This window comes from Nannospalax galili, unplaced genomic scaffold (assembly GCF_000622305.1).
Source record: "Nannospalax galili isolate Female #2095 unplaced genomic scaffold, S.galili_v1.0 scaffold538, whole genome shotgun sequence".
NCBI lineage: Eukaryota > Metazoa > Chordata > Mammalia > Rodentia > Spalacidae > Nannospalax > Nannospalax galili.
The window spans coordinates 3,543,862-3,555,490 of record NW_008343842.1 but is presented as its reverse complement, the minus strand read 5'-3'; the positions used below and the strand labels follow the sequence as shown (position 1 = coordinate 3,555,490).

The 11,629-nt window shown below is 57.2% G+C and overlaps 2 protein-coding genes across 2 annotated transcripts in view; both read right to left on the bottom strand.

Moving 5' to 3' along the window:
* Positions 1 to 8,567, bottom strand: part of Tead3 (TEA domain transcription factor 3) — a 20,625-nt gene extending 12,058 nt beyond the window's left edge. Inside the window, exon 1 of the mRNA XM_029566979.1 lies at positions 8,228 to 8,567. Coding sequence (XP_029422839.1) covers positions 8,228 to 8,567 — 340 coding nt within the window. The remainder of the gene's footprint in view (positions 1 to 8,227) is intronic.
* A 903-nt stretch (positions 8,568 to 9,470) lies between these two features.
* Tulp1 (TUB like protein 1) overlaps positions 9,471 to 11,629 on the bottom strand; it is a 16,419-nt gene continuing 14,260 nt past the window's right edge. Inside the window, exon 15 of the mRNA XM_008840099.2 lies at positions 9,471 to 9,730. Within this exon, the coding sequence (XP_008838321.1) occupies positions 9,597 to 9,730 (134 nt within the window). The 3' untranslated portion in view covers positions 9,471 to 9,596. The remainder of the gene's footprint in view (positions 9,731 to 11,629) is intronic.

Here is an 11,629-nt window from a genome sequence, read left to right as displayed (position 1 = left end):
TTTTTTTTTGGTCTTTTTGAGACAGGGTCTCTCTGTAGCCTCACTATGTAGACCAGGCTGGCCTTGAACTCACAAAGATCCACCTGATTCTGTCTCCCAAGTGCTGGGATCAAAGGCGTGCACCACCATGCCCGCTTGTAGAACTCACTATATAGACTATGGTGGCCTTGATCTCACAGAGATCATCTGCCTCTACCTCCCGAGTACCAGGGATTAAAAGCATGTGCCACCACATCCAGCTAGAGCTGGGTTTTGAACACAGGGAACTGCCAGGTGTCTCTGACCAGAGTAGAAACATAGAAACGGGGGCCAGGAGACTCGGGGAGATGGGGAAGTACAGGGCTGTTGCTGCCCACTCCCTGGCCACATAGGACAAGGGAAGAGCGTAGAGCAACCCTACCACCTGGACAGGAAAAGGAAGCCCAGGTCTCCTAGAAACTACCTTACATCTCAGTGGGGTACAGGCCAGAATCTCCCTCAGCTCAAGCAGCTGGAACTACTCTAAGGACCCCACACTGCACAAGTCAGGCCATTAATGGTCTCCAAGATCACCAGGAATCTCTCTCCATGGTCAAATGTCAGATGCCCCCAGTATGTCCCTTATACCAAGAAACTATACCTAGAGCCATAGCTCCCTCCTTACCCCCTAAGGTGCGTGCTTACAGAAATGGGGTCGGGGAGCTAGGTTAGCTGGGGTGCAGCGCTAGAGGACCCTGTGACTCCCAGGTGGGAGCAGCTGGAGAACTGGACAGTGTCAGTCTGGCACTGCCATGGAGATGTCAACAGGAGGGGTCAGAACCCCTGCATGAACTAGGTAGGGGCCCTCTGGACCAGTCCTCTTTCCTCCTTTCCTGAGGGCCTCTGGGGCGCAGCCAGGGCCCAGCTCATGGGGGGGCTCTGGCAGCTCAACTTCTGAAGCAACTTGCCAGCTTCCCTCAAGTCTCTGGCCGCCTCCCCTCATCCAGGCCGTGCCCCCCTCCCGGGTGATGTCAGCCCCGCCCCGCCCCCCCGAGGGAGCATGTGGCCAAATATGGCGAACAGAGCAGCCAGGGAGCTGGGACAGACTGGGGGGGGCGGGGCGGTCCCTGGCTGGGACCGCTGGCAGCTGGGGAGGGAGAGGGGCACCAGGGGGCGGGAGGGTGTGTCAAGGAGAGAGAAGGAACCCCAACCCCCCTCTGGTTCTTGGGCACCTGTCTAGGGACACCCCTGGGAGGCACAGCGCCCACCCAAGGGCTTGCAGGTGGCACCCCAAAACAACAGCCCCACACAACAACACATGCCCTGTGTGGGCAAATGCTTCGGGGGCTGTGGTCTTCTCTGAGGACTCAGGAGGGGACAGAGGCTACTGTAGTGAGCAGCGCTGGCCTCCAGGGGTTACTGTACTGCAGTTGGTTGGTGAGGACAGCAACTGGGGCATGCCCACCCCCAAACTGAGACCACACTGGAGACAGAAGCCTGGGCCCCCTTTAGAAATTTTGAGGGGCTGACTCGCTGGGGCAGGAGGGTGAAGAAAGTGGCCGTCTCCCACGTAGTACTCCTGGAGGAAATAGAGATGGGGGAGATGGGCCCAGACGGACAGGTACTGCAGTTGGTTGGTGAGGACAGCAACTGGGGCATGCCCACCCCCAAACTGAGACCACACTGGAGACAGAAGCCTGGGCCCCCTTTAGAAATTTTGAGGGGCTGACTCGCTGGGGCAGGAGGGTGAAGAAAGTGGCTGTCTCCCAGGTAGTACTCCTGGAGGAAATAGAGATGGGGGAGATGGGCCCAGATGGACAAGCAGGTCCCAGAATGCCACTCGAAGACAAGAGCAAACAATGGAGTGAGCAGATAGAGAGAGACCAGCTAGAGCAGGATAGTCGATTAGTCGATTATTACATAGGCGCGGGGGGCGGGGGGTTGGTCTTTTTGATTATTACACTTTTTTTTTTTGGTCTCCTGATTATTACACAGGACAGGTAGACAGATAGACAGCTGGGATAGTAGGAGGGAGAGGAGTTAACCGCCTCTTCCCGGCTCAAGGCTGAAGAGGCAAAGGACCAGGATAGGCAGGGCAGATAGGTCAGGGGCTAGGGCAGACTCAGGAGAGGGGGCCAAGGAAGGGGTTGAGCAGGGCCAGGCTTAGTCCCTCCTCCTCCCACAGACCCTCTCCCCTACGCTGGAGTTTCTGCAGCATTCCAGCTTCCAGAGACTTCCTCAGCTCACCCTTAGCCTGCAGGCCAGCCATATCTGCCTTCTCATTCCCAGATCCTTGGCCTGGGGGTCAAAAGGTGCCTCTGGCCAGTGGCAAAGATAGAGGCCAGGAGGCCCAGGGAGATAAGGGACCCTGGCTGCCCACTCCCCACCCTGGGGCCAGACCTGCCTGCAGAACTAGCTGGACAGCTCCAAATGGAGGCCCTGTCTCTCCAGACCACACCAGCCCTGTGGCTCCCTCTAAAGGGGACGACCAGGCAGGCCTGGGCCAGGGGCTTCTTGAGTGCTGGTGCCCTGGTGGGGACACAGCAGAGGCAGGGCAAGTTGGCAGGCGGCATCTCCCTTCCTGTTTCCCAGGGGCACACGTTTACATGCCCTTGAGGAGACCCTAGCCTCCAAATGTTCTCACCTGCAGAACCCAAAGTGGGAAGATCACTGGGTCCCCTGCCCTCCAGCCCTTGGATGTGCTGACCAGGAGGTAAGGTTGGGAAGGGCAGTAGAGAAGGGCAGCTGGGTGTCCCACCCCCTGGCCTTTCTTCCCTCCACTCCGCCCCCACAGCAGCCAGCTGTTCTCCAGCTGCCAGAGGCTCCCACCCTCCAAGTGGCCAAGTTCTGGTTGGGACCAGAAAGGGCCAGGGGAGGAGGGTAGGGATTCTGTGTGCCTATCCCACCTCTAGCTTAAGGACCCCGAGGGACCTGCCAAGTGGCCACACCCTGCCAGGCTGGGAAGGGAGGACCCTCTTCCCTGGAGCAGGGAAGAGATTTCCACAGGAGGAAGCAATTTGCAGACCCACTGGAGGAGGTGGGGCCTCCCCGCTCCTGCTCATTAATGTGCTTCCAATTTGAGAACCAGGGTTCCCTGCCCTTCTCCCCCACCCCTGGGAGCCTCAGGAGGGGACAGCCCCCTCCTCGGAACCCCCAAGTCTCCGAATGGACAGAGCTGACCATTCCCAGAGCTGTCCTCACCTCTTCTCCGCCATTATCTGGATCTCTTCATCTACTAGGGAACCACAGAGATCCAGTGGGGGACAGGCTGAGTGAGGGACACCCCAGGGGACAGGGGTCTCAAGGCACTCAATTAACATGTCAATCATGCCCCCTCAATCATCCATTGAGTTGCCACCAGTCAGTCAATTCTGCCATTGAAGTCCCAGTGTCCTCTCTAAACAGCCCTCCCTCGCTGGGGGAAGGTCACAGCAATAGCCCTCTGCTCTACAGCTGTAGCCCCAGCTGTCCTGGAACTCACTGTGTAGACCAGGCTGGCCTTGAACTCACAGAGATCCACCTGCCTCTGCCTCCCGAGTGCTGGGATTAAAGGCGTGAGCCACCACGCCCGGCTTAAATGTGTAGCCCTGGCTGGCCTGGAACTCATGATCCTCCTGCCTCTGCCTCTTCAGCATATCCCACAGGCGTGTGCCACCACAACCGGCCTGTTTTGTTTTTGTGTTTTTTTTGAAAATTCACATATAGTCATAGTTTCTGTTTTTTTCATTTCTCCCCCATTTATTATTTGCGTGTCTGTGTGTGTGTGTGTGTGTGTGTGTGTGTGTGTGTATGTGTGTATGTAGGTCCAAGAGTCAGTTCTGCCTTTTACCTGGGGATCAAACTCAGGTCACCAGGCTATCAGGCTTTACCTGCTGAGCCATATTACTGATTTGCTTTTTTTTTTTTTTTTTTTCTTGGTCTTTTTGAGATAGGGTCTCCCTGTAACCCTGGCTGGCCTGGAACTCGGCATGTAGACCAGGCTGGCCTTGAACTCAGAGATCTGCCTGCCTCTGCTTCCCAAGCGCTGAGATTAAAGGGCATGTGCCACCACACCCCACCTATTTTTTTTTTTTTTTTTTGAGACAAGGTTTTCATTCCTATAGCCCAGGGTACCCTTGAACTTGAAGCAGTCATTTTGCCCAGCCTTCCAAGTACTGGGGTTTACAAGTATAAGGAAAACATTCAGATTTGGTGATAAAATTAACCATGTTAACCTTGTTTTTCTTTCTTCTTTTCTGTTTTTTTTTAATTATGGAGACAAAGTCTCCCCTTTTAGCCCTGGCCTCAAACTTGCCTCTCAGCCTCCAGAGTACTGCGGCCGCCATGCTTGGTTCATCTTTTTTTTTCGTCTTTTTGAGACAGGGTCTTCCCTGTAGCCCCAGCTGTCCTGGAACTCACTATGTAGACCAGGCTGGCCTTGAACTCAGAGATCCACCTGCCTCTGCCTCCCAAGTGCTGGGATTAAAGGAGTGCACCACCTTACCAGGTGTTTGGCTCATCTTAGCTATTGTTGTGTGTACAGCTGAGTGGCACTGGGCTTATCCCCACCCCCCTCTGAGACAGGGTCTCACTATATACCCCTGATTGACCTAGAATTCCCTGTTGACCAGGCTAGCCTCACCCTATTTTTATTTTATATTTTCCTTATTTTTTTTTATGTGTATGAGTATATATGTAAGTGCACCCATGTCGTGCAATGCCCATGGAGGTCAGAAGAGGGTGTCAGATTCCCCTGGACCTGGAGCTACAGACGATTGTTAGCCGCCATGTGGGTGCTAGGAATTGAACCCGGGTCTTCTGCAAGGGCAGCTAGTCCTCTTAATCACTCAGCCATCACTCCAGCCCTGTACTCTTAGATCTTCTTGCCTCTGCCTCCCAAGTGCAGGGACTAAAGGTGTGCACCACTACACCCGCCCCTGCTTATTCCTTCTCTTTAATTGTATCTTTTTCATAATCTTCTGGGTAGACACCACATGCACTGGGGTCACAGGCCCCCCACACCAGTTACACAGTATCATACACCCTGCCTGGCACAGCCCCTGAGGATGTCACCCACACAAGCTGAGATAGTGACCACCCACAGAGCCTGTTTCAGTCACACCCCACACAGTTTCTCACCAGGGGTGAACACCCGGGGTGGCTCTCCCTGGCCATCTCACCTACATACCGTGTTCAGGTATTCACGATCAACTCCCCTTCACAGCTCCTCAGCACACACTGCACCCTCATGTCACAATGTCAGCAGAGCCTTTCGTTTTAACTCACACCCGGCTGGTGTCATGTAGTCACACACAGACAAACCCAAGGCCACCTCACACACAGTTTCACAACTGACAGCACAAGTGGTCACACCATGACATCACATGTCATGAAGAATGCCACTCATTCTGATGCTGACACACACAAATCATCATAGAATCATGGTCCCTCCCACAGCCAGACAGTCAAGCACAGGATATTCTTCACAGACATGTCCAATGTAACTCCAGAAACTCACCCAAGCAGCTTCTCACAGACAGACGGAGAAAGCAATCTCCTCCCCACTCAACACACACCAGGTTCCCACAGTCTCTCCTTCCACTATGTGGGTACACAAGGATCAAACTCAGGTCATCAAGCTTGGCAGCAAGTGCCTTTAACCTTTAAGCGCTCAGTCATCTCGCTGACCCAAGTTCTCATAGTCTGTCTTACGGAGAGCCACATGGAGAATGGCACAGTGGCTCACACACACATGAACGTCACAGTCACAACTTTTCTTACATGTGGGCACACAGACTGCACTGGGTCCTTTCCCACACATATCCACACAGATCATCCCCTCATTCTCACATCGAGTCATACACAGTTGCCCTCATTTCCCTCTATCACTTCCTGTCCTTTTGGGCCTGGCAGGGAGTCCAGGAAACAATCAGCACTCTAGGAAACCCCAGGGGCTGAGGCTTTGGGGATCTGGGACTGGATTCTCTGGCCTTAGCCTCCTGAGGGTCTGGAGACTTGTATGGTCTTCACTACGTTAGGAGTCGTTCTAGCCACAGCCCTGAGCTGGCACATGAGGAACACAGTGCCACAGGAAGGGCCATGGGCATAAAGATGACCGTGATCTGCTGAATGCCCCCCCCAAGCTCTAACCAGAGAGGCTCTGGCCATGGCCCCAGGGCTGCCCAGAGGGCCTGGGCACCTCCTCAAGAGTGCTGTAGTGTTCAGACCCTCACGGGTCCCAGCTCTCTGGAGTCTTGATGCCACCAGATCCCTTTGCTACTCCTCAAGGAGAAATCAACCCTCAGCTCCTTGGCATTGAGAGAGGCAGAGGGCAAGATTGCCAGCTTCTGTCCCACATGGAGCCTAGGAGGCCCTGGAGGGCTCTCTGAGTGGGGCCTAGGGTGGCCTCCGAACCCCAACCTTCTCACCAGGCCCTGCCAGGCCCCTCTAACACCTCTGAGGGCAAGCTCTACCAACTCCACCCAGCCTGCCTGTCCCTTCACATCTACTTTGGGGCCACCCCTTGCCATGTTTTGCTTTAGGTACCCTTTATCCCGCTTGTCCTCTCCCTCTTCCTTGCAATATCTGGGGCCTCTCCAGACTCCTCCAGGTTCAGCTTTCACAATGGCAGACAGGGGAGACAAGCCTCTGGGGGGGAGCTGTCTCAGGAATATGAGGAGTCCCACTAATACAGCTGGTGGTGGGAGGCTCTGAACAGGGACCAGAGCCCTGTCTCCTGCCCTTGGCTGAGGTGTCTCTTTAGGTGTATTTATTTCTCAGCAGGATGGGCAAAACTCACAGTGATGGCAGGCACAGTGATCTGGACATATGCTCATATATGTACACACGCAAAGATCTCCTGCCAACCACTGACCATTCAGTTCCACCATTCCCCAGGCCCAAAGTGCTAATTAGCATTAATTACGGTTCCCTCCCTTGGAGTAGGGAAGGCCTGGCTCCCAGCCCCTTCCTGTGGAGGGTCATCCAGTCCTGAGGTCCATCCTCTGCCCACAGTGAGCAGAACCCCATCTTCTGGGAGGGGGGCTGCTAGGGAAAGGAATCTCAGGAGCTTAGAAATATGGAAGAGGGGATCATAGCTCCCCTATTCTTTCAACTTTTTTCTGCCTTCCCTCCTGGCCCCAGGCTGCCTCCCAGCATCCCCAAGCTGGGTGTCCCAGTCTCCCAAAGCTGAGGTGGACCGTGTGTACACAGAACTAGGCCACAGAAGCGCAGATACACAGAGCCACCATGGGCACCAGCCCTTCCAAGCTCTGTCCAGCCCTCACCCCCCATCCTCTGGGCTGGACTACAAGTCCAGGCCTGACCTGGTTCTGCCCCTACCTGGAGAAGATCAAGATACAGGGGGCACAACCCCTGAGAAGCCCTGCCCCAGGCCTCATTCCCCCTTTGCTCTGAAAGAATCTCAGCTCTGAATCAGGGCCCCTATCCGGGGAAAAGGTAACAGAGCTGGGGCTCAATGGCACTGCCCAGGGCCGGGCTGGACTAGAAAACAGCCCCAGACCAGCTCCCGGGTCTCCCTTCCCAGGCAGGAATAAAGAACATGACAGACAATAGAAGGGACCCGAAGAGTTAGGGAGAACCAGCCGCCCTCAACTGCCATGACAAGTTTCCTTGAAGAGGAGCGGCGAAGGCCCCAAATCCAGCCCTGTCCTGAGCTCGGAGCTGGGATCTGAACGTCCAGCTCTGCGCAGAAGGCAGAGCTGGAGGGACCGGGCGTCCTGTCCCCTCAGGGGAGGGCGCACATACACCCGGGGCTCTCAGCCGGGCTCCCTGACACCCTGCACCGTCCCAGCGCAACCGCGAGCACCGCGCGCAACCCCGCGCCGGGCGCAGGGAGGCTGGGCCCGAGGCCTGCGTGGAGCCGGGGCCGGGCGGGCTCCGGGAGAGCGCGGGCCCGGGAGTCCAAAGGGCGCCCCGGATACGAGTCCCGGGTGGCAGGCCCTCCGAGCCCCGCAGCCCCCCGGGGGACACCCCAGGAGCGCACGGCGGGGACAGGCCGAGGCTCGGTGGGGGACACTCTGGGCTTCCCAAAGCCTCCGGGTCGCGGGGGGGGAGGGGGCGGGGCTTCCCGGAGAGCGTCTCCCCCCTTCCCTCCAAACTTCCCGGCACCCAGATCCCGGGCTCCAGCTCCAGGTGGACAATAGCTGGGGAACCCGGAGCCCCTGGAGTGTTTCCCCCACCCATGTCTTCGCCATCCAGAACCAACCCAACCAGCCACCTCGGCGAGCCAGGCCGCCCCGGCCACCACCCGCGCGTCCTGCGGGCTTACCTGCTCCGAGCTCGGGGGGGCGCTGCGCCTGGGCCGCTCCGCCGGGCCCGAGGGAGCTGCGAGGGGGGCCGGGAAGGGGGGTCGTGGGCAGGGGGCTGGCCGGAATGCCCGGAATGAGCCGGGCCGGAGCGGGAGGTGCCGGGCGCGGAGGAGGGAGAGAGCGGGACGGAAAGTTTGTGTTGAGGAGCCGGACGGGGGGGTGGGGGCTGCGGGCAGGAGGGGCGGGGCCTGGCGTGTGGGCGTGCCCGTGTGTGGGCGTGGTCAGGCCTGCTCTCGGACTGCTCATCCCGCGGCCCCTCCAGAACTCCCACTCCCGGGCACCCCACTTTTCACTTGCCATCGCAGAGCTCCCCAGCTCCCCATTCACACTAGGCTTTACCCCTAAACCCTCCTGGCTGCCCTCGCTGGAATTTGGGACTCCAGTCTAAGGCGGGGCCGAGGGTGGAGCTCCCGGCTGGGGGACGGGCTGGGCTCCCAACCGTGTTGGGGGCCTGGGGTGCCGCGTCACGCGTATCTCGGAGAGGCACGAGCGCGCACGGGACCTCGGGGGTCCCCACCCCTCCACTCGAGTCCCGGGCAGCCGAGGCGTTTGCAGAGTCCGCCCCTCCAACTCCCGGGGCCCCAGACCCGGCTCCGCCCTGGCGGCCGCGCGCGCGCCCAGCCCGGACCCGGTTTGTCTGGTTCTCCCCGAGTGTCTTGTTTCTCGAATTTCTCCCTTTCTCCCTCTTCCTGGACCTCTGGGGCCCTCCCTCTCGGCCCTGCAGCTGAGGGGGGCCCTATGTTGCGGCGGGGGGGGGCGCGCCTGGACCTTGCGTGCCCGCCGAGGTTCGGTAGGACCCGCCATGGCTGGAGGAGGGGACGCGGGAGCGCCCCGGGTTGGGGAGGACGCACCGGTACCCAGGTCTCCTCCCGCGCGCACCCAGGAACCACCGCAGCGTTCAGTCCAGGATGTGACTTTTATTGGGGATGTGGGTTCCTGACTGCGCTTCTCCATCATCTCCACCCCCCTCAGAGCTACCCCAGCTCAGTCCTGAGGAGCTTTGAACAACTGACTCCGACTCCTGGACAGGAAGTGGCTGGGGTGCGGAGAGGAGGGGGCGAGGCGGACGGCGAGGTCTGGGACCAGATGCGCAGCTCCAACTCCAGATGTTCCTCATCTCCATCCGCGGTCTGAGCTTCTCCGCCTCTGCCTGTTGCCAGGCTGGGGTGGGGAGGGGGTGTGCGCGGAGGTCACGGAGAGGCAATGAGGGGCTATCTCCCCCCAACGGCAAGGAGCCTTCCGCTGGGGGGCTGTGGAGGAGAGACCCTGCTACCCCTCCAGCGAATGGTTTCCCATTTCCTAACCCTCACAGGCTTAGGGGCTGTCAGGTCATTCACAGGCCAGCTTCCCATCGAAGCTGGAGAGGGCGATGGCGAAGGCCTGCAGGGCGCACAGAGGGTATTGGTAGTCCAGGGTGAAGGCGTCCTCTGCCACACGGCCGAATTGCAGCACGATGTAGTCGGCTGTGAATACAGACTGTGACATGACCTTGGACCCCATCTTAGCAGACTATCTCTCAACATGGGGAGGGGGGTCTTTCTCTTTGATTTGGAGTCCCAACTCCCAAGGAGCCTCGGGCCATGTTCCCCTTTCTACCTCACCCAACCAGCCCCACCTGTACAGTGTCTGTCACTCTAAATCCCCTGGGCAGGGGCCCTGCCTTATCTGCTGCCGCCCAGGGCTACAACAAACCCTTAATCAAGTAGTACAGGGCCCTGTCAAACTTGCCCAAACCAGAACCCTTTCCTCCCAATTTTCTGTTGTCTTTTGGCCCCATTCCTCTGTCCTGCTCCCTGCCACACACACACACACACACACACACACACACACACACACACACACACAGCCCACCTTTAATATGGGTTCAGTTCCTTCTCAAACCCCAGGTGCCCTTCCTCAGCCAGTGGCCCCACTCAGCCCTATTCTGAATCTGATCAGGGTGCAATCAATCTCTCACTCTCTCTTTCCCTCCCTCCCACAGTGCTTCGTGTAGCCAAGGCTAGCTTTGAACTCCTGATCCTCCCACTTTCAACCTCCCAAATGTTGAGATGACAGGTATGGACAACTGGGTCTCTTCTCCAGAGCCAATCTCAGTACCCTTCCCAGCATCCATAGAGAAATACCCCCATCCCAACTCATCTGGTGGCAGACAAGGCTCCTTCAGAGCTGGTGAGCAGTTCCAAGGCCAGGGAACAAGTGACACTGAGGCACATTCCTTGGACAGTATGGGTGAGGGGTTTCTGTAGCGTTGGCCCAACCCTCTAGCCCTAAAGTCTTCTGGGAGACACCCCTTGGGGAGACCTCTTGCCCAAGCTTTGGATAGGGACACTTGTGCTCTAGGGACATCCTCTGCCTCTAACTCCTCAAGGGCAGTGTTGACCCCGCTTAAGAGAAGACACTCTAGCCCAGCTGGGCGTGGTGGCACAGGCCTTTAATCCCAGAGGCATGTGGATCTCTCTGAGGTCAAGGCCAGCCTGGTCTACATAGTGAGTTCCAGGCCAGCTGGGGCTGCAGGGAGACCCTGTCTCAAAAAGACAAAATGTGTGATCTGCATTAGTCATTCTTGGGCGAGCAAGAAGGCTCAGGGGCAAAGGCACTTGCTGCCAAGCCCAGTGACATGAATTTGACCCCCAGAGCCCACATGGTGGAAGGAGAGAACCAGGTCCTGCAGATTGTTCTCTGACCCCACACATGTGCCATGGTATGTGCCCTCCCCCACAAATAAAATAAATGTAAAAAAAATCTAATGTAGTCTTTGCTCTTAAAAGACAATCATCTTGGACTACAGAGACAGCTCAGTGGTTAAAAGCATGTACTTCTCAGCTGGATGTGGTGGTGCAGGCCTTTAATCCCAGCACTAGGGAGGCAGAAGTGGGTGGATCTCTGGGAGTTTGAGGCCACCCTGCAAGTTCCAGGACAGTTGGGGCTACAGGAACAACCTATCTCAAAAAGACCAAAAAAAGGGGTCTGGAGAAATGGCTCAGTGGTTAAGAACACTGGCTGTTCTTGCAGGTACTTCTCAGCTGGATGTGGTGGTGCAGGCCTTTAATCCCAGCACTAGGGAGGCAGAAGTGGGTGGATCTCTGGGAGTTTGAGGCCACCCTGCAAGTTCCAGGACAGTTGGGGCTACAGGAACAACCTATCTCAAAAAGACCAAAAAAAGGGGTCTGGAGAAATGGCTCAGTGGTTAAGAACACTGGCTGTTCTTGCAGAGACACAGGTTTGAATCCCAGCACCCACATGGCAGCTAACAACTGTCCATAACTCCAGTTCTAGGGGATCGGATGGCCTCTTCTGTCCTCCATGGGCATTGCACGACATGGGTGCACTTACCTACATGCAGGCGATATACGCATACATAT